General features: G+C 50.7%; 10 protein-coding genes across 11 annotated transcripts; 8 read left to right on the top strand and 2 right to left on the bottom strand.

Moving 5' to 3' along the window:
• Positions 1 to 777: 777 nt before the first annotated feature.
• Positions 778 to 1,677, top strand: FVEG_12031 (hypothetical protein; the record flags this gene model as incomplete). The annotated part of the gene is made up of 1 exon (XM_018901359.1): positions 778 to 1,677. The coding sequence occupies exon 1, from the start codon at positions 823 to 825 to the stop codon at positions 1,675 to 1,677; it is 855 nt and encodes a 284-aa protein (XP_018759833.1). The 5' UTR covers positions 778 to 822.
• A 502-nt stretch (positions 1,678 to 2,179) lies between these two features.
• Positions 2,180 to 3,042, top strand: FVEG_12032 (esterase/lipase; the record flags this gene model as incomplete). Its single annotated transcript, XM_018901360.1, has 3 exons — positions 2,180 to 2,229; positions 2,290 to 2,674; positions 2,722 to 3,042. 3 exons carry the CDS (start codon positions 2,180 to 2,182, stop codon positions 3,040 to 3,042), a joined length of 756 nt encoding a protein of 251 aa, XP_018759834.1.
• A 478-nt stretch (positions 3,043 to 3,520) lies between these two features.
• Positions 3,521 to 6,748, top strand: FVEG_12033 (hypothetical protein). The gene is made up of 2 exons (XM_018901361.1): positions 3,521 to 5,889; positions 5,935 to 6,748. Exons 1-2 carry the CDS (start codon positions 3,670 to 3,672, stop codon positions 6,610 to 6,612), a joined length of 2,898 nt encoding a protein of 965 aa, XP_018759835.1. The 5' UTR covers positions 3,521 to 3,669; the 3' UTR covers positions 6,613 to 6,748.
• On the bottom strand, positions 6,719 to 10,863 carry FVEG_17153 (hypothetical protein). 2 transcript variants are annotated; one of them, XM_018906423.1, is made up of 3 exons: positions 10,579 to 10,863; positions 8,156 to 10,466; positions 6,719 to 7,974 (listed from the first exon to the last, which is right to left on the bottom strand). In XM_018906423.1, the coding sequence occupies exons 1-3, from the start codon at positions 10,622 to 10,624 to the stop codon at positions 7,035 to 7,037; spliced, it is 3,297 nt and encodes a 1,098-aa protein (XP_018759836.1). In that variant the 5' UTR covers positions 10,625 to 10,863; the 3' UTR covers positions 6,719 to 7,034. The 2 variants fall into 2 exon arrangements, with proteins under 2 accessions (XP_018759836.1, XP_018759837.1); XM_018906424.1 differs by having other exon boundaries at positions 6,719 to 10,466; positions 10,579 to 10,824.
• A 799-nt stretch (positions 10,864 to 11,662) lies between these two features.
• On the bottom strand, positions 11,663 to 12,196 carry FVEG_12036 (hypothetical protein; the record flags this gene model as incomplete). Its single annotated transcript, XM_018901362.1, has 1 exon — positions 11,663 to 12,196. The coding sequence occupies one exon, from the start codon at positions 12,194 to 12,196 to the stop codon at positions 11,663 to 11,665; it is 534 nt and encodes a 177-aa protein (XP_018759838.1).
• A 481-nt stretch (positions 12,197 to 12,677) lies between these two features.
• FVEG_17154 (hypothetical protein) lies at positions 12,678 to 12,949 on the top strand (the record flags this gene model as incomplete). The annotated part of the gene is made up of 2 exons (XM_018906425.1): positions 12,678 to 12,690; positions 12,735 to 12,949. The coding sequence occupies 2 exons, from the start codon at positions 12,678 to 12,680 to the stop codon at positions 12,947 to 12,949; spliced, it is 228 nt and encodes a 75-aa protein (XP_018759839.1).
• A 12-nt stretch (positions 12,950 to 12,961) lies between these two features.
• FVEG_12037 (hypothetical protein) lies at positions 12,962 to 13,925 on the top strand (the record flags this gene model as incomplete). The annotated part of the gene is made up of 1 exon (XM_018901363.1): positions 12,962 to 13,925. One exon carries the CDS (start codon positions 12,962 to 12,964, stop codon positions 13,721 to 13,723), a length of 762 nt encoding a protein of 253 aa, XP_018759840.1. The 3' UTR covers positions 13,724 to 13,925.
• Positions 13,926 to 14,465: 540 nt separating this feature from the next.
• Positions 14,466 to 15,044, top strand: FVEG_17155 (hypothetical protein; the record flags this gene model as incomplete). The annotated part of the gene is made up of 1 exon (XM_018906426.1): positions 14,466 to 15,044. A coding segment is annotated over one exon (308 nt), but the record flags the coding sequence as incomplete, so codon positions are not given.
• Positions 15,045 to 15,585: 541 nt separating this feature from the next.
• FVEG_12038 (hypothetical protein) lies at positions 15,586 to 19,067 on the top strand. The gene is made up of 2 exons (XM_018901364.1): positions 15,586 to 17,116; positions 17,163 to 19,067. The coding sequence occupies exons 1-2, from the start codon at positions 16,054 to 16,056 to the stop codon at positions 18,254 to 18,256; spliced, it is 2,157 nt and encodes a 718-aa protein (XP_018759842.1). The 5' UTR covers positions 15,586 to 16,053; the 3' UTR covers positions 18,257 to 19,067.
• A 291-nt stretch (positions 19,068 to 19,358) lies between these two features.
• Positions 19,359 to 24,244, top strand: FVEG_12039 (F-box and WD-40 domain-containing protein CDC4). Its single transcript, XM_018901365.1, has 3 exons — positions 19,359 to 20,986; positions 21,060 to 23,705; positions 23,757 to 24,244. Exons 1-3 carry the CDS (start codon positions 20,642 to 20,644, stop codon positions 23,862 to 23,864), a joined length of 3,099 nt encoding a protein of 1,032 aa, XP_018759843.1. The 5' UTR covers positions 19,359 to 20,641; the 3' UTR covers positions 23,865 to 24,244.
• The last annotated feature ends 22 nt before the right edge of the window (positions 24,245 to 24,266 follow it).

Here is a 24,266-nt window from a genome sequence, read left to right as displayed (position 1 = left end):
ATGCTCCACTGATGGATGTGGGATCCAGGGATGATGCAAGGGACAGGACATGGCGGCTGGGCTAACGGTTTTCTAGAGTGTGACGGCATTGCGGTATTCCCGAGACTGAGGATATTTGGCTTGACGATATGCTTATTTATTTTAAGGGAACCTATACATGCTATTGTAGAAAAGGTATTTGCTGTTTGAGATGAGATCTAGATCATGAGATTGTCAAAACTAAACGTGAAACCGCTTTGGATATCTCGTTTGCGTATCTCAGCCTCTTCGGAGAGAAAAAAGTCAGGGTCCTTGTCGGCTTCAGCTGGTCCTGACTTGCCCAAGAAGGATAGCTTCGTAAGATCAATCTTGATAACTCGAATCTTTGTTCCAATAACACTTGGTACAAAGAACCTAGTTTCTATTGACGCTATGCATGTCAGCTTATGTCCGATCCCTTGTATGAACCGTAATGCGTGCCAACCATTCTCAGCTGTTTGATATTTTGCCGCCACGCTGCAAATCTGCTATCGATACCTTACGAACACAACGACTTCTCTGAGGCGTGTCAGTGGCAAAAACGGCGATAACGACAATCATCATTTGTGAGCACCATACAAAAAGCAATGGAAAATAAGCGCTGACACTATCTTTTGACTAGAATTACCGCCAAGTTTGCATTGCATTGGCCTCATCAGTTCTACACAACACCCTCACATGAAAGAAGTTTGCTTACCCTGGAGCTCGTGCATGGCCCGTGCATTAGCCTTACAGCTCAGAATAAGCACCTTGATCCCATTCTAGAAACATTCAGGCAACCTTCTTTCAACACCACCACCCAAAATGTCCGAATACTGGAAATCCACACCCAAATACTGGTGCAAGCACTGCGAGACCTATGTTCGCGACACAAAACTCGAGCGCCAAAACCATGAATCTACTGCCAAACATCAAGGCGCACTGAAGCGCTTCCTCCGCGATCTGCATCGTAACCACGAGCGAGAAGAACGCGAAAAAGACCGCGCCAAGCGGGAAGTCGAACGTCTCAATGGAGTTGTTGGAGCTTCATCTGCAGCGGCAGGTCCATCGTCAAGACCTGCGCCGCGTGCGCAACAGAGCGCACCGACGGAGGCTTCATTAAAGAAACAAAGGGAACAACTTGCTGCGATGGGTGTCGCGATGCCGAGTGACTTCCGACCCGAGATGGCTATGCCTGGCGAGTGGACAGTTACGAATACGAGGATTATCGAGGCGAAGACAGAAGAAGACGAAGAAGCAAAGGTGGAAGCCAGAGCCAACGGTGTACGGAAGCGTGAAGCAACGGAGGATGAGGAGGAAGAGGAAAACGCCGTGCGCGGACTGTTCAAGAAGCCTAGACGATGGGGACGAGACTCAAAAGCTATGCCACAACAAGAAGACCAGGAACTTGATGCGCTATTAAGCGGGTCGACGTTTACACCTAGGACTATGAAGGAGGAAACAGAGGATACGACGGATGTTAAGAAGGAGGAGGATGCAACGCCGGATACAGCCGTGAAGACAGAAGACGCGACAGAAGTCAAGACGGAGGATAACACAGACGTCAAGACAGAAGCACCTGCTGAGCCTCTGATAAAGCCAGAGCCAGAGGAGGCTGAGTCGGGTGTACAGACTGTGGTGTTCAAGAAGAGAAAGCCCAAGGGCATTCGACAAAAGTGATGAGATTGTCGCTGTGTACTATACAACTACTTACATTGCTGGAGCATATAATGATACCAACTATACGAATAATGAATGACATTCACCATATCCCACCTCTACCGACATCCTCAAAAGTCAAAACGATATGCCGTGGATCAGTTTGGTAATTCGGCATTTGGGCCAATGTCCATATCTGTATATCCCGTCGGAGTTAAAAGTCTAAGAGCGAAAAATGAAGCCCAATGGGGATAGCTTCAAACCCATCCACAACAAGACTCCTCTCGCAGACCCAGATATCCCACGTTTCACCAATTAGCACGGAGACGTTGCTTAGAAAGCACATCGGAACTGTTCACGCAACGGCCAATGTTTGTGGGGTAACATCGGCATCTCGGCCTCGATTAATTGCGTCACACGGGTCCGCTTCAAAGAGGATATAAACTCGGCCAAGCTACCTCCGAGAAATTTCCCCTCCATTCTACAATTCCGCAGAGAAACACACAGACAAATCACTATCACAATGGCTTCTAACCAACCTGCCAAGTGCTGCACTGAGGGCGTTCGCCATGAGTAAGTCTACCCCGACGAAGGCATTCGCACAATTTTATATATCTAATGCTTCGTTTGTAGAGGCGAGCCCACCGGCAAGATGATCAAGCTCGATAGCGGTCTCGACGCCTACATCGCGACAGCCCCCGCGGATAAGGCGCACAAGGGAACCGGAATTGTGTACATTGCCGATATCTTCGGAATCTGGACCAATAGCAAGTTGATAGCTGATCAGTTCGCCGCCAACGGGTACACCACTATCATTCCCGATATCTTCAACGGCGATGTTATGCCTCTGCCCATGCCTGAGGGTCTTGATATCATGAGCTGGATCACAAAGGGTGCCAAGGGCGATAACCCTCATACTCCCGCTCAGATCGATCCCATTATCGCTGAGTCTATCAAGACGCTCAAGGCGCAGGGTGCTACTAAGATTGGAGCTGTCGGGTACTGCTTCGGCGCCAAGGTATGTCCTTCAACCTCGACTCACAAGCACATCGCTAACAGTCTCAGTACGTTATCCGCAACTACAAGGCTGGCATCGACGTCGGTTACGTCGCTCACCCCTCTTTCGTCGAGGATGAAGAGCTCAAGGCCATCACCGGCCCCCTCTCCATTGCTGCTGCTCAGACCGACAGCATCTTCCCCACTGAAAAGCGTCACCAATCGGAAGAGATTTTGATTGGCACTGGCTTGCCCTTCCAGATCAACCTGTTCTCTCACGTGGAGCATGGATTTGCTGTGCGCGCTGATCTGAGCGACAAGAGGAAGAAGTTTGCCAAGGAGCAGGCTTTCTTCCAGGCCGTGCAGTGGTTTGATGAGTACCTTCTCTAGATGAGTTAATGATATAAAGATACTTAATAGAGGTTCAAGCATGTAAATGGTGTATGGCATGCACGGTGAAACCTTGTCTTGGACTGAAGCGAAACCCTGTGACGGCAGAGGATCTAGACTTGCAGACTCTAAACAAGAGGGAATAGTGAGTATTGCATAGAGTCAAGATACGTCGTGAGTCATGTAGTTTTTGGTGATATCGGTCCTACAATTACTATTTGTTCTACCCGTCTTGGCTTTCACCAAGTCAGATTCGCGATGCTCTTCCCGCCACGGTATCCAGATCTACGGATCCATTCTCATCTCAAGCCACTGACACAACCCCTGCATGAACCCCCACTGCCCCAAAGTTTCAGTGTCTTCAGAGCACGCTCTCCCGCTCAGGGGAACCTTCGGTGCCAACTCCACTGTGGCGCACCCACTGTCGAGTAACCTAATGGAACCGGTTCACTCCTGTCAAGGCTCAGTTCAGCTGCGTCTTGTCTCATGGTGATTCAATTGCTGACAATCCCCTTTCCCGCTGCAACGTCTCTTCTTTTCACCTCACGCTACAAACCTCCAACTCACCGACCTTCGTTACAATAACTCGGGAGGGAAAAACATGCTTCGAGAGTCTCAGCCTTGGTGATGGCCGCCTCCGTCGATTCCATCAATTCTCATCATCTCCCACCGCTTCTATCTCCGTCCTCGACTCCTCCCCCGTCATGCGCCGACACGATAAACGACAAACTCCCCACGATTCCTTCCGACGAAGACCACTCTTCTGAAGAAGGTTCCCACAGAAGTAGCATCGTGCGTCGCGTCGAGTCCAACTCGTCTATATCCGAACCAGCGGTCGAGGATGACGAGGTTCAAGAACAAGGACCCGCGGAGGAGACTCTAGACAAAGAGAAGGACCAGGATGACAGCACTGCTGTACCCTCTGGCAGGGCCAGTCGCAGCAGTACGATAAGCAATACCACGAACCCTAATGTTCGACGTCTCTCCGCGACTGAGATGCAGCGCCTCACAAACTCTCCTGAGTCGTTGCCTGTGGCCCCCGCGCCAGAACGGAGGTCAATTGACCAAGAATCTACAACGCATCTTCTCGACCAGCGCGAGGCTATACGACAGCCTACGATGCGCCTCGATGATGTACCTCCTCCTGCGCAGCAAAACGGTGCCTCTGTAGAAGCTCGTCCTGGCTTGACTTCTGCTCTGCGGACTGCGAGAGATATTCAGATGGATATATACCGACGCCCATCACCCGGAGCGAGAACTCTATCTACGCCTCCTACGAGCCGTGTCACAGCTGGCGATTCAAGTGGAACATCGTCGCCGAGACGATACTCTTCCTTCAACTTAACCGGACGACCTACGTCTCTGCATCTCAACCTCGATGGTGCAGGCGGAACATCTCCTATTCTCGGCGCCCGGTCAACACCTGCGACAGCTATACCTCTTCAAACAGACTCAGCCGGCCTTCGACCACCGTCACCTATTCCACCGATCATTCCTCTCCCACCTATGTCGTTACCTACACATCTACAGCTCGAACTGGCGGCTCAAAGACCTAGTCCGTTGTACATCCACCAGTCCCACGCCTACGATATTCCCTACGAATCCAATGCCGTCAAATTCGAGCGTCTTAAAAATGTTATCCTCCTACCGCCCCATCTCGAAATGACGCTCAACTTTGGAGCTCTAGCATGTCTCGATGCTTGGCTTTGGAATTTCACCATTCTTCCCATGCGCTTTGTCCAAGCTGTCAGCATGCTAGTTCGTTGGTGGGGCTATGTCATCCTCAAAGAAGTTCGATGGCTTCTCGGCTTCGTGTGGTATGGCCTTGGACGACTCTGGCGAAGAGGTAGGACCTCGCGAGCCGATGAGACCTCTGATGAAGGAAGATCACGCAGCGAGAGTCGTCCTCGAGGTCGTTCGAATGATGAGAACGGGACTCATGATTTTAAGGCAAATGGGAATGGAAACGGTCACTTCAAGCCTTTGCAGTCTCGATCTCAACCCGAGTCTGGAGCATTTCGTCATAAGAGGACGAAATCCATGCCTTCGAATCTCTCGGCCTTTCACAAAGCTGATCTTCTCCAAGGCGCTGTCATAATATGCAGTTCCATGGCCCTGATGACTCTTGACGCAAGCCGCATGTATCACTTCATTCGAGCCCAATCCGCCATCAAACTCTACGTCATCTACAATATTCTTGAAGTCGGTGATCGTCTTCTTTCAGCTCTGGGGCAGGATATTCTGGAGTGTCTCTTCAGCACGGAAACGCTCTCACGTAATGCGTCTGGTCGTTCCAAAGTCCTTCTCCCGCTGGGCATGTTTATGCTTGCTCTTGTATACTGCTGTCTTCACTCGATTGCACTGTACTATCAGGTCATCACCCTCAACGTTGCCGTCAATTCATACTCCAACGCCCTATTGACTCTTCTTCTCTCGAACCAATTCGTCGAGATCAAGTCAACTGTCTTCAAGCGCTTCGAGAAGGACAACCTCTTCCAGCTCACCTGCGCCGACATCGTTGAGCGGTTCCAGCTTTGGATCATGCTCTTCATCATCGGGATGCGTAACGTTGTCGAGGTTGGCGGCCTCAGTGTCCCGGGTGCCGGCTCAGAGTCATATGACGAGACATCTGTACCTCATCACAGCCCCTCTATCCTACCACACAGCTTTACTGTACTACCCTCGTGGCTCATGTCAGGCGAAGTTCTGTCCCCCTTCTTCATTGTCATTGGTAGTGAGATGCTTGTCGATACCATTAAACACGCCTATGTGACGAAGTTTAACAACATCAAACCAGCTTTCTACAGCCGTATTCTTGATATCCTGTGTAAAGATTACTATACCAACGTAAGTCATCCTCAACCCTTATCGTGTTACAACTAACGCCCCTAGGCTTTCATGACTCCCTCTTTGACCAAGCGTCTTGGGCTCGCTGTCATACCCCTGTCCTGTCTCTTTATTCGCGCCTCCGTTCAAACCTACCACATGCTTCTATCGACCCATCTACCTATGCCTATGCCCATGCCCATCCCCCAATCAACGCAAACATCCCTATCCGAAGAATCAGCCACGCCTTCATCACCCGCTATGATAGCCGCCCTCAACCGCTTCGACTCTCTTATTCGCGACTCACTCGGCCGCGCAACATACGGCTATCCATACGGCTCACCCCTCAACTCTCGGCCCTGGTACTCCTGGACATCCGACGACTTCATCGCCGCCATTACCATGGTCGTTGTCTTTTTCATCGCCTTCCTCGTCCTACTCATTCTCAAACTCCTTCTAGGCATGATCCTTCTCAAGTACTCCCGCAACAGATACACAAAGATGAAGCGTGCAGAACACCAGGGCCGTGCTCCTGAATCTTTTGATACACCCGGCGGACGAAGAGTTGGTGGTTTTGGCCAGGTTGAGGTTGGAGAGGAGAGACAGCGATGGATCCATGCTGATAGGAACGAGGGACTGAAAGGTGGTAAAGGACCGGGTAAGAGGGTAGAGAAGACGGAGAAGAAGAAGGACGATTTTGAGAAGGTGATGAGGTATGAGATGGTTGCCAAAAGGATTTGGTAATTCCATTGTTCAGTAGCATTTTACGGCGTTTACTTTCGAATTACATGATCAAGTTTGAAGATAACAATTCTCCATCTCCCTTTCAAGACATACACATGTGCACCTGTAAAACAGTATGAAGGAAACAAATGTCCATATGGAAAGGTATCTTTCTAATCCTAGGTATCAAAAGTCCTCTATCCTCGAAGCCATTAAAGCTTCATCGTGAAATCCCAGCGCTTGCCATCCCTGTTTTTCCTTTTCCCATCCTATTCCATGCCCTTATAGACCCATGCAGCTCCTTTGCATGGTGGCACTACGTTATACTCTATCAACGCATCGTAGTCTAGTGCGTGCTTTTTCTTCATCAAATCATATCGCAATTCGTCACTTTTATATAATCCACTAAACCGAAAATTCGTCAAGTCGTGATGTTTGTCCGTTTACTGAATACCGGCAAGCTTGAGCAGGCCGGGGTTGTTGGCCAGGAGGTCAGGCTTAGCCTTGTACAGGTTTTGAACGGTGTGCTGGAGAATCTCCCGAGTCTCAGGCTCGAGCTGCTCCTCAGGAGGGCTGAGGACCTTCTCGAACACATTGATAAGCTGGGGAGTAAGCTGCTCAACAGTGGGGTTGGACTGCTGGTAGAGCTTGAAGATGTTGTCGTAGATAGGAGCGTTCTCCTCGTAGTCCTCCTGGAGGGGAAGGACATTGACAACGGCGGGAAGGGCCTGAGCAACGAATTCGTTGTTGGGGTTCTTGGTCATCATACGAGAAACTGCACCGGCAACGTTGTCGGTCATGCGCATCTCGTTGACAGTCAGGAGAGGCTCAAGCTTCTCCCAAAGAAGAGGGTACATGGGGAAAGTCTTGCCGGTGTCGGCAGAGTTGAGGACAACGAGGCCAATGGCGTAAGCAGCGTTAGACTTAGCCAGAGGGTCGGGGTCTGTGAGGCGGCGGACAAGAGCTTGACCAAGAGACTCAGTGAAGGGAGTGATGGCCTCGCCAGTGTACTTGGTAATCTCGGCGATGGTGCCAACAGCGGTGGATCGGTGAAGGTCCTCGCTGGAGCTGGCAAGTCGGAGAATAGGCTTCTCGAAGATCTTCCAGAGCTCACCGAAGTTGTTGCCAAGAGCAGCAGCCAGGCCGACAACAACGTCAAGAGCAGTGTCAATGACGAGCCAGTCGTACTCGGAAGAGCCAGCATCAACCTCCTGCTCCTCCTCCTCGTCGCCAAGATCCTGCTGGCAAGGGTGAGATCGGGTAATGATAAGACCAACGACCGAGACCATCTCCTGGAGGAGACCATCCTTGGAAGCAAGAAGAGCAGGACCGCAAGCCTTGAGGGTGGCAGCGACGTTGCGGTTGATGTCGGTAACGACGGAACTATTTGACTGTTAGTAACGATTCAAGACCAGAATGCAAGAAACAAGAAATAACAGTGCCATGAATCAGAAGTAGATTAGACGTTTTCTCAGCAACCGCATTTTGCGTCTGAGTGAGCTGGGTATAACGCAAGGTATTCATCATATTGGCAGAAACAGAAAAGACAATGGGGTAAACTAACCGTTCGCTGTCGTCAGACCAGATGGTCATAGTGGCCTTCTCAAGAGCCTGTCCCATGCTGATGAGCGAGGTAGGGGGAGTGTACTTGGGGGGAAGACCAGCCTCCCACTTGACACCAGCGCTCTCCTCCCAGACCTGGAAGACACGGGCATAGGTGCGCCAGAGGGTGGAGATGGCGGTCTTTCGGCATCCCTCGTATGTGTGCTCGGTGAAGGGAGAAACCTTCTCGATGGTCTGCTCGACGTATGTCTCGAGGTTGGAGCTGTTGCAAGAGTTGGAGATGACATCACCAAGGACGTCAAGGGCAATTTCCTGCTCAAGAGCGACAGCAGTCACGGCACCGAGATCCTCGAGGTCCTCGATATCATCCCAGTCCTCGTCACCACCAGCGGCGATGGTCATATCATCCTGAGTCTCAGGAGTCTTGACCTTGACACGCTTACCGCCAATGACGATGGCACCGTCACCAAGCTGGCTAGCGTCAACACCAGGAAGCTCGATTTCCTCCTCCTCGAGCTCCAGAGAAGAGAAGAGACCCTTGAAGACACCAGGAAGGAAGTGGTCGAACTGCTCGTGGTAGACCTTGGACAAGTTGGACCACAGGATGAAACTGGTCTCCTTAAGGCGGGGGTTGTCAAGACCGAGAGCCTCCTCACTAGCAGACATGAGATCCATGACATAGGGCTGGAAAGACTCGGAGCCGACGGCCATAGCGATGCGGCCCAAGCTGTCACAGGTGGAGCTTCGGAGGTCAAGAGACTCCTCACCCTCCTTGATAGAGACGAACTTGCCAAGAGAAGACATAACATCCTTGAAGTAAGGCTCAAAACCCTTCTCCATGGAAGAAGCGATAGCACCAATAGCAGAAGCAGCAGCAGCCTTGACGCCAAAGTCCTCGTGATCGAGGAGACGGACCATAGGACCAATCAGGTTGGGACCATACTGGGCCATGATCTTGGTGTCAATGCCGTCACCAAAGGTATCAAGGGCACCGCAAGCGCAGCGGATGATGCTAACATTCTTCTTGTCGGAGACACCCTGAGAGGCAGCCTCGAGGTTCTTGAGAACGGAAGCGATGATCTGCTCGTGGTGAGAAGACATCTCGTCGGCCATCTCCTCAGCGAGGTGGATCAGACCAACAAGAGAGGCATGTCGGACCTGAGTCTCGGAGTCCTCGAGAAGAGAGATGACGGTAGGGAGAAGAGGCTGGAGTTGAGTAGAGATGAAGTCAGGAGCACCCTCAGCAGCGTTACCGAGAGCGAGCATAGCCGCCATACGGAACTTAGGATCGTTGTTGGTAGCGAAGTGGGGGAATTGCTCAAGGAGAGGAACAATAGCCTGCCGGGGAGGGAGCTCGTTGGACAGGGTGTCGATGAGGCTGATGGCGGTACGGGCAGGAGAAATGTCCTCCTCGTCATCATCGGCATCGAGCTCGGTAACAATGTGCATGGCCTTGACCATGAGCTCAGCGGCCATGTCCTTCATGCCCTGAATCTTCATGCGTCGGTAGCGGACACACTGAATGAGGAAAGCAAGAGCCTGAGATCGGGCGTCCTCCTCAGCGTTGACGTTGCCACCAAGCTCAATCATGAAGGTAAGGAGGTCACGGAGGTGAAGGGCAAGGAGGGAAGAGTCGTAAGCAATGAAAGAGTGGAAGACCTCGAAAACGATCTTGTAGCTCTCCTCATCTTCAGCCTCGACGGCAGCCTTGAGAATGTTGACCAGGCTAGGAACAAAGTTCTGGATGGCCTTGAGAGACTCGGGGTCCTCCTCAGGCTCGACAATCATGAGGATAGCACCAATCGCACGGACGATGTTGATGCGGACCTCCTTGCTCTGAGGGTCCTCAATGCGGGCCTGGAAGAGCTTGAGAAGTTCATGTGTGTGGTCGGCGAAGTGGGTAGGGTCCTCCTCGAGGATAGCGTAGAGGAGGAATGAACCAACCTCACGGGCAACAACATTATCGTTGTTGGTGAGAGGAAGGAGGTGCTTGAGGAACTCCTCACCCTCACCGTTCTCCATATCAGCGCTGACAATGCCGGCGATAAGACGGGCGAGGGAATGGCGGACACCAGCGGAGGACTCCTTGAGGACACCCTCAAGAAGGTGGTTACGGGCGAGCTGTCGCTGGTCCTGGGCGGTCTTCTCCCAGAACTTAGGGATCAGACGAAGGGCCTGGACCGAGGCGAGCTGTCGGACACCGGCATCTCCATGTGTGAGGGAGATCTCGACGAGGGCGAGCAGCGACTCGGGTTGTGTGTAGAAGTTCTTCTGGAGCTCGGCGGTAACGGCCTTGACCTGCTCTGTGTTGGCTTGAGAGAGAAAAATGTTAGTTTTGATGCTTGGATAGCGAGGCAACAGGTAGCAGCAAAAGAAAGCAGAGCTTGCCAGCTGTTTATCGTTGACGTAGATGATAGAACTTACGGACTTGACTCCCTTCAAGGAGCTGAGCAAGCTTCCCCTTATCCATGATGATTTCTTTGTCGAAGCTTGAACGACAGAGAAAAAAAGAGAAAGAGAAAGGAAGGGAAAAAGAAAAAGAACCCGAAGGTTTATAGTAGTGAAGAAAAGGAAAGAAAAGAGTCGCGAGAGACCCGCGCCGAAAATTTTAAATTATTTGGGGTCCCCTCGAGTCGAGTCGAAATTAGCATGGAAGAGAAAAAAATTCCCAGGCCCCGCTCTTGCAGGTGCACGCGCTGGTTGGTAGCGCCCAGCGCATGCAATGGAGCCCAGGGTCTGGTGTTGCCCCTCGTTTCTTCCACTTTTAGCGCGGGGCTTTTTGTGGTGATGATTTCCCTGACGGGTCAAGAACACGCCGAATGAAGTTGTATGTACCTTAGCTAATGCTCATGCTTGACCGCCTTTGGTGGGTGGCAGCGATGTGTTGTTGTCTTTTGTTTCGTCGGCCTTGTCTAGACTCGTCTTGTCTCTGGTGGATGGCATGGCTAGGTATTGTTGAAGCCTGATTACTCCAGGCATCGCTGAAGATGTCGGATAAATGCAACCTTGACAGCCAAGACAAGCCCTCGAGTTTGCTGGCACCGGCCGAGATGCTGCACTAGCTCGGGTGCATGGCAGCCATGAACCATGGCCAATAGTTGTTGGCTGATAGGCCCATGATGACGTTGGTTGGCTGCTTGACACGCGTTAGGCTGATTGATACGCTCCCAGAAGTCTGGGCCTCGGATGCTTATCACCAAGCGATCAAATACAGCTTCATCCAAGAGTTGGTTGACAGTCTGTGGCATGAAATATTACTGCCATACTGCTATGAACTGACCAAGCAATGCCCAGTACGCGTCAAAGAAGATACCACTGCAACACTGACCCAGGCTATAGCCTGTACGTCACCAACCCTGTTCAGACAGCTTCATAGTTCATAGCTCACTCCGGCTCAACTTGACGCAGCTCAACTGTTAGACAAGTCGCATCATTTGCCGTACCTGACGGCTACAACAGTTACCAGCGAGGCTTTGTACTCCCGTCCACAACGCATGGTACGACGCGTTCAATCAACACTCTTCTTGCCAGGCACACAAATGCGATCATTAATCTTGAGAGCCTCGCAATTGAGGTCCGGATTCTTGTTCTTCAAGTCATCAACGCTCACTCCATTCTTGTTCGCAATCTCCCAGCATGTATCGCCCTTGTGAATCGCATACGCAACCGTGCCCTCCGGACAGTCCGCTATGGGAATACGCTCGTCCGACGAAGAACCCTTGTAGCCGAGGAACCAGAAGAGCAGGACGAGCGATAGGATGACGAGCATGAGAAAGTTGAGAAAAGGCTTCATCTCGGTGAACCACGTCATCTTGGGGCGTTGCTGCTGGTTTGTCATGAGGAAGGTCTCGGTCTCTTGACCTTCAGGACGAGCTTCGCCAACCTTTGTGAGCTGTCCGTACTCATTGCCAGGCGCGCTCTCCCAGTAGCTGCCGTCAGCGTCGCGGAACGTGTAGACCTGAGTGTCAGCATCGTAGCCTACTCTCTGCATGCCCTCAGGGAGACGCTCCTCGTCGGTATCGTATCGAGAGAATCGAGACATTGTGATTGATGATTGTTGATTGGGATGGTAATTTGATGTGATTGATTAACAGAAGAAGAGGGAGAAAGGTGGAAGAACTCAGGCTGCCTCCTTTGAAACATGGATATCACGTTTCCTCGCTTGTTCAGGGGACCGCGTCATGCCTTAGGTAAGCATCTTACAGGCATAAGCTTCTTGAAGCCACCACCACCCAAGTTACCAAAAGCGGAAAATAGACTACTACATGAATTACGACAAATATTATGGGTATTGATTAAACATGATGATTGAATCCTCACATGGCTGGCTATTGTGATGTCAGTACGGGTTCACGTTAAGTCGGAGGTTTGACGCATTATGGATACGCACTGGAAGTCATGCCTTTCACAATGGATGGTATAAGAATTATCGCGGCATAATGCCATACTCTCATACAGAGAGAGTATTCTAAACAGGGTCCTGTATCATAGCAATCTGGCTTACCTTACCTGGGTCTATCGCCATGTCTCCTTCCAGTAAGAACCGGCCGCCTTTCTTGCCAGCTCACATGTCTTTGCAGCTATGGAAGATCCTGATCCCGGGTATCCGAGTACAGACGACATACTCAGATTCGTTAAAACATTAGAGATGCCTGCCGCCGATGGGTACAAGTTAAATTGTGCTTCCAAAACGGCCCTTGCCAAGGCGTATCAGGAGATGAGCAGCAACGGTACTATCATCCTTCTTTATACCCTTGCTCCTCCCCTGTTCGAGCATATTCGTGGGGATCATTAGGACTTGGAGCAGATGACACTCCCGGAGTATGGTGAAAAAGGCCCCCGTTTCCGCAATTGGATTAATGGTGTCAGTACTCTCGCGGGCTTGACTTCAGACAAGAAAGCTGTGGTGCTTTCTTTCAGCCTTGGAATCCAGGATAACCTCCGTGATTGGGGCCCGTATCTCTATCTATCTGTCGCGACAGGAGGCGAGCTCTATCGTACGAATTACACCAGTGTCTCTCGACTCACTATATGCCTGCTCCTCGCTTGGATACAGGCTGATGAAGATATCGACATACCACAGGCCTTCAGAACAACCTACAAATGTGACCCAACACTGTTCCATTGGGCTTGCGAGGCTAATATGGAGGTGTTCTGCGGCCTAAACCGCGGAAACCTCGAGGTTTTTGATACTCATACTACACCACGCAACCGCCTCCGTGTCCCATATGGCGATGCCAGCAACAATAACCAGCAACTTAACAGATTTACCAGCGAAAACTTGGCCAAGACCTACATAGACAGTAGCATATGGTACAAAGACGTCATCGTAAGATATATTAGTCGAATTATCAGGACTAACGTATCGGTCCTCGCTATCCATCCCGTATTCCAGCGACTTTGGGTCACTGTCTGTATGGACCGAACTGGTAGCAAGATAAAGAGGGCCCTCAAGCAAAAGTTCAAAGCTCAGGTCCTTCGGATTTCCGATGACGAAGACAAGAGGCAAGCACAGGCTTGGTTGGACGAGGCGGATACCATCTTGCATGAGATCGATGAGGAGATCTAAATGCCGGCGGACTTCAACCTCGGGGGCAACATCCCACCCGAAGAAACCAAATGGAGTGGATATTGTTTTGACGAGACTTCGATTGTAAAAATCCTTGTGCACAAATCCAGGTTGCGCTATCAAGATGTGCACCGAGTGTGCCAATGATTGGTCTAGCCTGTGCACTTATTGTACCAGTCCCTTGTTGTTTTCAGATATGCCTACCAATTGATCTGGTGTATAAACTCTAGCAAAAAAGAGTTTACTGCCAGAGGGACAACTGTATCCCAGGGATAGATTAGAACTTCGCAAGATCGAAGTTAAAATTCGGGCAGTCACGCTATCATGTATTGAATTATGAAGATATTAAATTCAGCATTGCCCAAGGCAGCATGAGGTGAATCGAATTATACACTCAAACTTAAGTCATCTTGCACCGTGCGAGCAACCTGATACATTCGCTGCTCATTGGAATTTTTGGTGCCACCCATATCGGTCCGGCTGTACTTGTAGTTGAGGAGGTTCGAAGAGGCAGGGCATTGTCCATTCTCCATATCACACTCTACCAAGAAGGTCTCTTGTCCAAGAGCCCTTGGATACCTGATCAGTCTAAAAAGAAGGTCGCAGCATATGTCACGGATACTTTGCTCAATGGTGAGCCAGGCCTTGGTCTGCCAAGGGGGTTTGAACTCTTAGCGTCGCCTCCTTTGGTCGGCCTAGCCCAAGCTCGCAACAGATGAAGACCCCAACTGAAAGCATTTACACATGGCTGTGATGTATGTGGCACCCATGATGCAATACGTCGAGTTCTACTCCCCCAAACACAAACAAACACCACCAGCAACATGGGATCTCTGGCTCCACATGTCCAACAACGAACGCTGGACGACATGGGCATTCGCGTACGTCACCGACGTCGCGCCCGCACTCATGATCGGGGGCTACTGGCCAACCGACTTGGACGCACCGGCTCCTGAAGATACGTTTGTATTTGACAAGATCTTTTGGATGCCAACGGTTTCGACGGGTTTAGATGTCAAGAATGCCCTGCCAAAGGAGGGCGAGGAGTGATTGAGGATACGGATCAGTGCAAAGGTTATCAAGAATGGGCGGTATGATGCTGAAGTGATTGCATTTTATGGGGATGGTGATGTAGTGGCGTTGGGTAATCATGTTGCGCTGGTATTGGATGGGGAGAGGAACTGGGGGCGAAAGGCGAGGCCGTAGGGTGGCTCAAATTCGACAGACACATATTCATTGACGGAGGTTTTCCAGACTTACGAGACCTACCTAAGGACAAGATCAGGTGCTTCAATACACTGCCGGCTAAGATATTACACCTTCGATCTTATATTAAATTTCATTGTCGTCTCGTGATGAGCTTCATAATGGTCTCTCTATGCTCAAATTTCAAAGGAGGTGTTCCACCAACCATTTAGTATTACGGACTATACTCAACTGTCCAATAATCAGCATCAGCACGGCAGGTAAGTATCTTATGAAGGTTATCCATAGTGTCCATCATCAAATGGTCATCATCAAGCGTTCAGCTTTCTACGTTCATCCAATAATCCATATGATTGAGGCTCAGGTGTTGATGCGAGCCGGGACGGGATGATTCTAGCGCCCGCTCCCCGCAATCAACCAACCATTCAGGGTGAAACCCGCTAAAGTTTAAGGCTATCAGCCGCAACGTCATGACGGGCCGCAACCTAACTCAATCTAAGACTCATGACCTGACGAGGTAAAATTCCAGTCAGAGCTTCCCTTCTCAAGGTTTCACCTTTAAATCCAAAGAAACATGCATAAATTCGTGGTGATTTTCATGTTAAACCCGCTATTTAAACCCTTTTCTTCAAAATTACTTGACCTCCTGAGTTGAGGCCTGCAATGACCCTTGATGCGGCCACAGCGTTTCCACTGCATCCACTCAATAAGCACTTGACCCAATTGAACCCTGGACTCTACAGCCCTGGGTGGCATACCCTGTCCTTGTTAAGAAAGATGCGCGACTGCGAAGTTCGAACGAGGCTCTGCGCCTGTGGGTTTGCCCAGCTTGTTCTCCTTTCAACACTTCTTCTGCCTTTTTCCACTTCATGATGATGGCGACGCCTTGAACGACTAACTACGCCGGAATTGGTTTACGCCAGTGCGAGACGATTGCTTCATGTCGCGTCGACCTCTGTCAAACTCAGCCTCTAAGCCTACGACGAGCAGGGTCAGTGTGTCCATAATTGATTGCTGGACTGTCCGGCACTCAACGACTCCGCACTGCCGTTCTCCTACGTGGTACCAATCATCCTAAACCGAGACGAACGAACCGGTCGAGAAAATAACGCAACCTCAACATCATGGCTGAAGCGGACCCCGAAGTCGTGGTGGCCATCGTGGCTCTCCTCGTCTCTTTGGTTGCTCTGGCAGCTACCTTCATGCAGGTCATGCAACAATACTACGCCTCTGCAGCAGGATATGCTCAATGCAATGAGAAAGTCATGGGGAAATGGGCCCTCACAAAAACTCGTCGCTTCTCCTGGGACGAGCTCCGTTTCGAGGTCGAGTTCGAGGCCCCTGTGATCTTTGTTTCGCCCCCAGACAACCAACATGGTCCAATTCGTGGGGCAGAGATATACTTTCTAGATGGAAGTCCTGAAAGTCTCGAAAATACGTGGTCTGAGCTGGACATCAATCCCAGAGAGGAATATGCCAACAAGACGAAACGAGAGCGTATCCATACTGCTGATAACGAGCGAGCTTCATGGACGTTGCTTCTCAGCGCCGTACAGCGTATGGAGCACGAGTCTGAGAAGTGGCAGAAGAGTCAATACGAGGGCATGCATAAACAAGTTGGACCTCCCAATGCTCAGTCACAGAATCATGATCTTCCTACCAACCCTCCCAGTCTATACGATGCACATACTATGACAGTTGCTCTTCAACGGAAACGTAAGAGCTGGGATACAATGCCTGCGACCGTTCTACGCCCCTACGCCACGACGACGATGTGCCATCTTATCGAGATGTTGGCTGCTCTGGGTATCTATTGGAAAGAGTTCGACCGAAAGCGTGAACGTTACCGTGCCGAAGGCAATGGTTTTATGGTTATTGGCGAAAAGGTCACTGATCTCGGTTTAATGTTTACATTCAGTATTTACGGGCGGAGTCGCTTCGAAGCAAATCGAGTGATTCCTGTTGACCAGGTGAAGGAGCTTTGTTTTGGCTATGTGTCGACGATTTACAGCGTGTTGCTGGACCAGCGACGACTTCGATTCCCTGAAGATGATCCAGAGAACTTGGCTTTCCTTCAGCTGGCGACTCGTGAGGAGATTTCTCAGACCCTCATCCGAATTGGATGTAACAACAATGCTGTCCGTGCTTTCCAAGATGCTGGGAAGCATACATCACATTTGTTTCCTGGTGGGTTTCTCTGCCTTGATGGAAACACATATACTAATGGCTTTAGTTTCTTTCGAAATCCTCGGTATGCTGAGTCGTACTTTTCACATCAAGAACAGCATGTTCACCCATATTCCTAACCCAACATCAGATCGTTGGGATAAGCAATCGGTGTCATTAGTCAAAGTGATGGAAGCTTATGAGGACCTCGTTCCGACTTCACTGCCCGGAGCTCGTCGAAACCCAGTCATTATCGACAAGATTAAGAAGCACGTCGACCAAATCCTGGCCTTCAACAAGGACGAAAGCGTGACCGAGAAGATGTGTACTCTGAAGGCACTCCACGAAGCCATTGACGATTGCGATCAGATCTTAACAGCCAAGGAACCTAGCGGCACTGTTACCCCTTTTGCAGAGCAGTTGGGCATCAAGGTTCATGAGTCCGAGGTACAGAAGAAACGACGAGAAATGGTCCAAGATGTTTTGCGATCGCACATCCAAGAAGTTCTACGTCTACTGAACGATGGGGAAGACCGTTCATCCGATACGCAATCTCTACACGCCGAATGGAGTCCGGCTACACCACATACGCGACAGGATGGACAGCCTAGAGTTGCGCCCATCGGATTCGAGGACATGCACGAAGCCAGTCCTGACGAGCGGCAGCACAAATTTTTGGAAGTTTACTTTCACGTTATCCGTGAGAAGGTTATCCCTCGTGCTGCCCGCTCAACAGACCGCAGAACGAGCCTTGTTGGAGCTCCTGCAGGGTATGGTTTCCGTCGCGCAGGCACAGGTCGCACACAAGCATCCAGCATGCGTGGCATTGAACGAGCATCCTCGCCGCCTCCCCCCATGCCAGCCCCCCGTCTGCAAACCAGCGTGGAGAACATTCCTCTTGGTCCCATGGCTAACGGCCGTCCCTCCATGTCTAGCAGGCCTGGCAGTGCTGTGAGTGAAGCGTATTCGTTAGCAAGCGAGCAACCCAGACCCAGACTAGAGGCTGCATTGTATGAACAGGAGGTCTCGCATGATGATGTTTGGTGTACGCTGATTTTCCGCATGATATGCTGGTTAATGCTACACGACTTCAACAAGTTGGATGTACAATTGAGTAAAAGTGAGCTATTGGGAAGTCGTATGCCAGTTTACATATCATGATACATTGGATGAGAGTCGATATTTGGAAATGATTGGATGTTAGCGAGGGGTTTGGATTTGATATCATGATAACGGCGTATCGCGATATTGGGGAACCCACAAAAAGCGAATGTCAGCGATATTTGGTTAGCACGTTAATTTACAAGGGATCACAATACACTCATCACAGAACGAATGACCCCTGTGCCAACTAAAAAAACTCACCGTCTGTTTCAATACATGATCCAACATTCCTCAACCGCATCATGATGACCCAGCTCTAGAATCGGCGAAACGCCCAACGATGCCCCCATCGGACCACCCCCGCATCCAGTGTCGGTACCCGTTCCGGTACAGGAAATCCGGATAAGCCGAGCGGATGCCTTGATTGGTAGCCTGACTAAGTCGGAATCGGAGTGCACGTGAGGTTGGATCGGAGGTGAGATTTTTCACAGTAAGCCGTGTGGCGAGGACTCGGCGGTGACCGTGGATAAGGATTGGATGACCGGGATTGGAGTCGGCGAATGGTGGATTATGATTATCATGGAAACAGAGCTGGGAGAAGGTTTGTTGTGAATAGATTCAAGGGATGAGATATAAACAAGGGGCGTCAGGCAGTAAGTCACAGAACCTCGGTCAGCTGAAAACTATGATCGAGTATCCAGAGTCGAGAAAAGGAGTTGCTACTAGTACTGCACATTATTATCTCCTATTTTATTGGACTGCTCCCTTGGATCCATCTTGATCCCATTTGGGTTATCCCTTGACGGAGATAAGCATAACAATAGAAGCTGGAGTAGAACCCAATACAAGCCCAATTCATTGTTTCGTGTAATCGATCTATTCCTTCAATGTTCCAGTCTCATTGTCAAACCCTCCGGGTTCCAACACACAGACGTGGAGATATCACGTGAGGTTGCAACAGGCAACCTGAGCTGAATACCTACCATCACGGGCCTTGATTTCCAGCACGGAGGATTCAGTGGAACGTGCTAGCCTAGACTCTAGAGCTCGATTTGGACCGTCGTAAACCTGTTGGCAATCGACCAAGGCGTCGGTCAAATTAAATTTCAGGGCTGACTAACTCTCGAAACCTGTCTCTGTCTTGAATTCATTCCAGCATCCGTCGCGTCGCCGGAGCCGTGGTTCGGCCGTAACCGTACTTGTCGTAGAGCCAGGTTCGTTCCGTTGTTTAACCAAGGCAACGCACGCTCCGAATAGCGTCTCGCTAGACCGGGTATGGATGTACAGTACAATCACCAACAGACGGTCCTTTCCTAATTCCCTATCCTATCCTACCTCTTTCGAACTCCGTCTGCTGCTGTGATGAGGTTGCAACGACGTGCATAAAAGTACCCCTTCTCACGATCGCCTCCAAAGTCGTGTTGGACTCGTGCGGAGAGGTACTTTAACTGTCCAGTGTCATGTTCCCCTTCCCCAAGCACGACCACATTTTCACCCAATCACGGCCGCTGTGACACTGGCTAGACCCTGTCCAAGTCTGAGGAAAGCACGCAGGGCCAACCAGTCCACAGCTGCACTATTCCCCAATGGGACTAGCCATGAAAATGGAGAGTCCACATCCACTTTGGCCCGAGAACCAGAGACCAACAACTCCTCCGTCACATCAGCCTGCACCACATCTTCTCTCTCACCAAAGCCTCGTCAGCAAAACGAAGCCCTTTCCCCCCAAGACAGAAAAGGGCCAGGGACACTGAATTATACGGGCGACGGTTTCTTTTTTGTTTCCTTTTGCCCCTTGTTACTTCATGTCTCGTTTTGCTTCTTAATTATACTCGTTTTCTCTTCACCCTCCTCGCCACACTCCCTTGTACACTCCCCTTGCCTTGCCTCCCCAGCCTCAAGTGCACGCGTGCTCGCTCAGTCAGATAGTCTTACGACCCTTCGTTCCGCCGCCCTGGCTTCCGCGTCTCCATCACCTTCGATCTCCTGTGTTTCGATCGTGTCGTCTCCTTTCCGGTCTCGGGCCTGAGGTTTAGCCTCATATCGAAAGCCCTTCGCGTCCGTTGTCGATATCCGTCCCCCTTGTCGACATATCTCAATAACGACCATATTGTCGCAGAAGTTGCCGGCACCAACAGTCTTCCCACTAGATCGAGGCCAGAGAGTTTGATGCCAGTGGAGTAAAAGCCTCGACTGGCCGTTGGACAACCAACCTTACGTTCCGGTCAAGCACCTGCATGTCCGGCACAAACACATCTCCTTCCGCGTTTTCTGCTCCCCGCACGGCTTAGCTGTTACAACAGCACGTCTCTGATACTACGACCCTTGGAGCTCCGCAATCAGTCTTGATACTGATCCCATCAAGACTGCTAAATCGGAACTCGTCCTGAGCCTTGTGCATTTGACGGATGAACACAAACACACACAAATACCGACCGCATCATGACACCATCCCCCGCAACTAGCCAGGCTCTCGAGCCTCGTCACCCCAAACCTTCCCAAACAGTATCCGTCAACATCTCCGAGGGGACCCAGAACCGCTCCCGCCGCTTCCAGCTCGAGGTGAGCGAGTGTGTCGAGACTAAGACTGTTACGACCACTACTCGTCTCACGCGAAAGTTCCCTCAGGTCTTCGTTCGGGACCCTGTACCTCTGGAGAATCTAGACACAAAAGAGTATCCTCTCGCTATGAAGCCTACTCCCCCAGAACTGATTAGGTTCTCGTATAATATGCCAGGTGCTATTGAGACTGACGATGAAGTTGAAGATGAACCCATAGATAACCAGGTTAGTTTTCACGTTGTGCTTACTTGCTGTTTTCAACTACTCTGAAGAACAGACCATGCTGACATATACACAGTTATCCTGCAATGCTCGTTCTACCCCCACTCAGCTTAAATCCGAGTCCCCTCAAGAATCCAACCTTGTTCGGATACCCAAGCATCGATCACAATCTCCTTCAGAAGGATATCCTCGCCGTTCCCGCGCTTCTAGAGCTACCACTATAGATTCCCCCGAATCTTCAGCACCAACTTCGAATCCTCGGCGACCTGGCCGTTCTATTCCCCTGAACGCCGTATCGGATAAACTTCGTCGCTCCATTGCCCATAATTCGAATCGACAAGGAGAGAGGTCATCCAGACCTTCTGGGGGCTTCCTTGCTACTCCTGATACTTCGGAGGTCGTCGGTGCGGCTGAGAGATCAGCTCGCCGACGCTCGTCACACCATGAACGAAATCAATCACCCGAAGCATCTTCCTCAGCTGTCAGCCCTCAATACGAAGCCACCAGCCCTGTAGAGAGTGATTCACATACTGTCTTTAGCAGCAATGTCGCTACACCACCAATTACTGATGCTGACGCAGAACCATTCGCTGATGCTGATGGATCCTTACAACAACCCATCCGTCCTTTTAATCCCCGTCCCAGTATCGATGTCGTTGCCGCACAAGATGCTAGTCTTCCTAGTCCCAGACTGTCGCCTACCCTGGCAGCCGCTCAGCTACATACTGCCGATGACGAAGATGAGACACAGCCTAGCTTCCAAAGCTCGAACCTTGATCCCTCAAGATGGCTTGATGAATCACAGCCAATGGAAGATGATTCCATGACTGCTCTCGTTCGTTCTGGCCATTCCCAAGATGATTACGCCCTTGCTCGCACCGATGGTGCTTCTCAAGGTGTTGATTCACTACAAGTCGTTGACACACAAACACTCCTCGAGGCATTCGACTCCATGAAAACCGAAATGAAGACATTCATGATGTACCAGTTCCTTCGCCGGTGTCCTCGTCCCACCCTCCGCGTTGTGGCCAACGCTGTGAACCCAGCTCTCAAATGCGATTTTCTCCGACAGTTACCCCTGGAACTTGGATATTCTGTTTTGTCTCATCTCGATCACCGAGATCTTTGTCGAGCTGCACAAGTCTCAAAGCACTGGCGAAACATTGTTGATCGTAATGAAACAGGGTGGAAGGAACTGTTTGACCGAGATGGCTACACCCTCCCACCTGGTGAACTCCAGAAGGCTATCATTCAAGGTTGGGGCTGGCAAGATCCTGTTGGTGCAAGTGGATACGAAAAGGATTTGAGCATGCGAACCCGGTTGACTTCAACTGAGCATGAGCTTACCCGGACTCTTCGACAAGAGACAGCCTCCAAGTCTCGGGCTTCCAAGCGCAAGCGAGCGATCAACACTTATTCGGCCGAGCGATCTAAGCGACGTGCCAGTGCACAGGAAGCCGTGGCTCGTGAAGAGAACAAGTCGCAGCCCGAGGCTCGTCAACACAAGTCGGAAGGGCCACTGTCTGCCGCAAATGCTGCTGCTACAGCTGTCCCTGATCCCCAGCTTGGACTGCCCAGCCTTCGCGAGCTACATCTATACAAGTCGCTTTACCGCCGTCATCATATGATCCGTAAGAGTTGGACTAGCGGCGAGGTCAAGCCTGGCCACGTCGCGTTTGCAGCTCATCCTCGTCACGTTATTACGTGTCTCCAGTTTGACGAAGACAAGATCATTACAGGTAGCGACGATACGCTCATCCACATCTACGATACCAAGACGGGCAAGCTCCGCAAGAAGCTTGAAGGTCATGAAGGTGGTGTCTGGGCACTACAGTATGAAGGCAACATGCTGGTGTCTGGCTCTACTGACAGGTCTGTTCGCGTCTGGGATATCGAACGTGGTCTTTGCCAGCAGGTATTCTACGGACACACTAGTACTGTCCGTTGCCTGCAAATCCTGATGCCCACCGAGACTGGGAGAGATTCCAGTGGACAGGCCATCATGCAGCCCGAGAAGCCTCTCATCATCACCGGCTCCAGGGACAGTCAGCTCAGGGTCTGGCGGCTTCCCGAGGTTGGGTCCCGCCGATATATCCAGACCGGCCCCCCAGCTCATGAATCCGACTGCCCTTACTTCATTCGAGTGTTGGCCGGGCACACGCATTCTGTTCGCGCCATTTCCGCTCATGGTGACACCCTCGTCAGTGGATCCTATGACAGCACTGTTCGAGTTTGGCGTATCAGCACCGGTGAGGCTCTTCATGTCCTTCACGGCCACTCTCAAAAGGTTTACTCTGTCGTCCTCGACCACGAACGCAATCGTTGTATCTCAGGCTCGATGGATTCGCTGGTCAAGATCTGGGATCTTGCCACTGGCGCATGTCTGTACACTCTCGAGGGACATAGTTTGCTCGTCGGTTTGTTGGACCTCCGCGATGAGCGACTGGTGTCGGCGGCGGCCGACTCGACTCTTCGTATCTGGGATCCAGAAAATGGCAAATGCCGCAATACTCTCATGGCGCATACTGGGGCTATTACCTGTTTCCAACACGATGGCCGGAAAGTTATTAGTGGCAGTGAGAAGACAGTCAAGATGTGGGATGTCCGAACTGGCGAATGCGTTCAGGACTTGTTGAGCGATCTCAGTGGTGTTTGGCAAGTCAAATTTGACGAACGACGATGCGTGGCTGCTGTCCAGCGCGATTCACTCACCTACGTCGAGGTATGTTACAACGCAGATAACTTGGGAGCAACAAATACTAATATGATGCAGATTCTTGACTTTGGAGCTGTCCGAGACGGCAAGCCACCAGAGGAACTTGGCAAGCGTATCCTTCTCAACGAGCCCGAGGTTCGAGCAATGATTGAGGAAGAAGCTTAATACATCACATTACGGATGAATGGATGACGGACCACGCATATAGGCAATATGTTTTTTATTCGCAACGGGTTGTGCTACGCGGGCAATCGATGAGACAACGGCGTTGAGGTATCGTACATTTACGCATAAACAACACACATAGTTACGAAGTACCAGCATGAAACGGGCGGGCGGGCGTTTGTTGCTATTGGGATGGATGCATGCATATACCTATTGTTTTTTATTCAGAAGTTTGATACATGTCATGGAGGCTCAGAGCAGACAGAGGTTGAGTTCAACCTTTTGTCTCGCGATGAGCTGAAAGATATATGAACAAAAGCCATGCTTAGGGGCTCAGCATGCGGTTATAGGAGTCAATGAATTTGGTACACTTTATCGAGTTTCAGTCCGTGATGTTTGTGA

This window comes from Fusarium verticillioides, chromosome 4 (genome assembly GCF_000149555.1).
Source record: "Fusarium verticillioides 7600 chromosome 4, whole genome shotgun sequence".
In the NCBI taxonomy this organism is placed as follows: Eukaryota; Fungi; Ascomycota; class Sordariomycetes; order Hypocreales; family Nectriaceae; genus Fusarium; species Fusarium verticillioides.
This window is presented reverse-complemented; position numbering and strand designations above follow the sequence as displayed.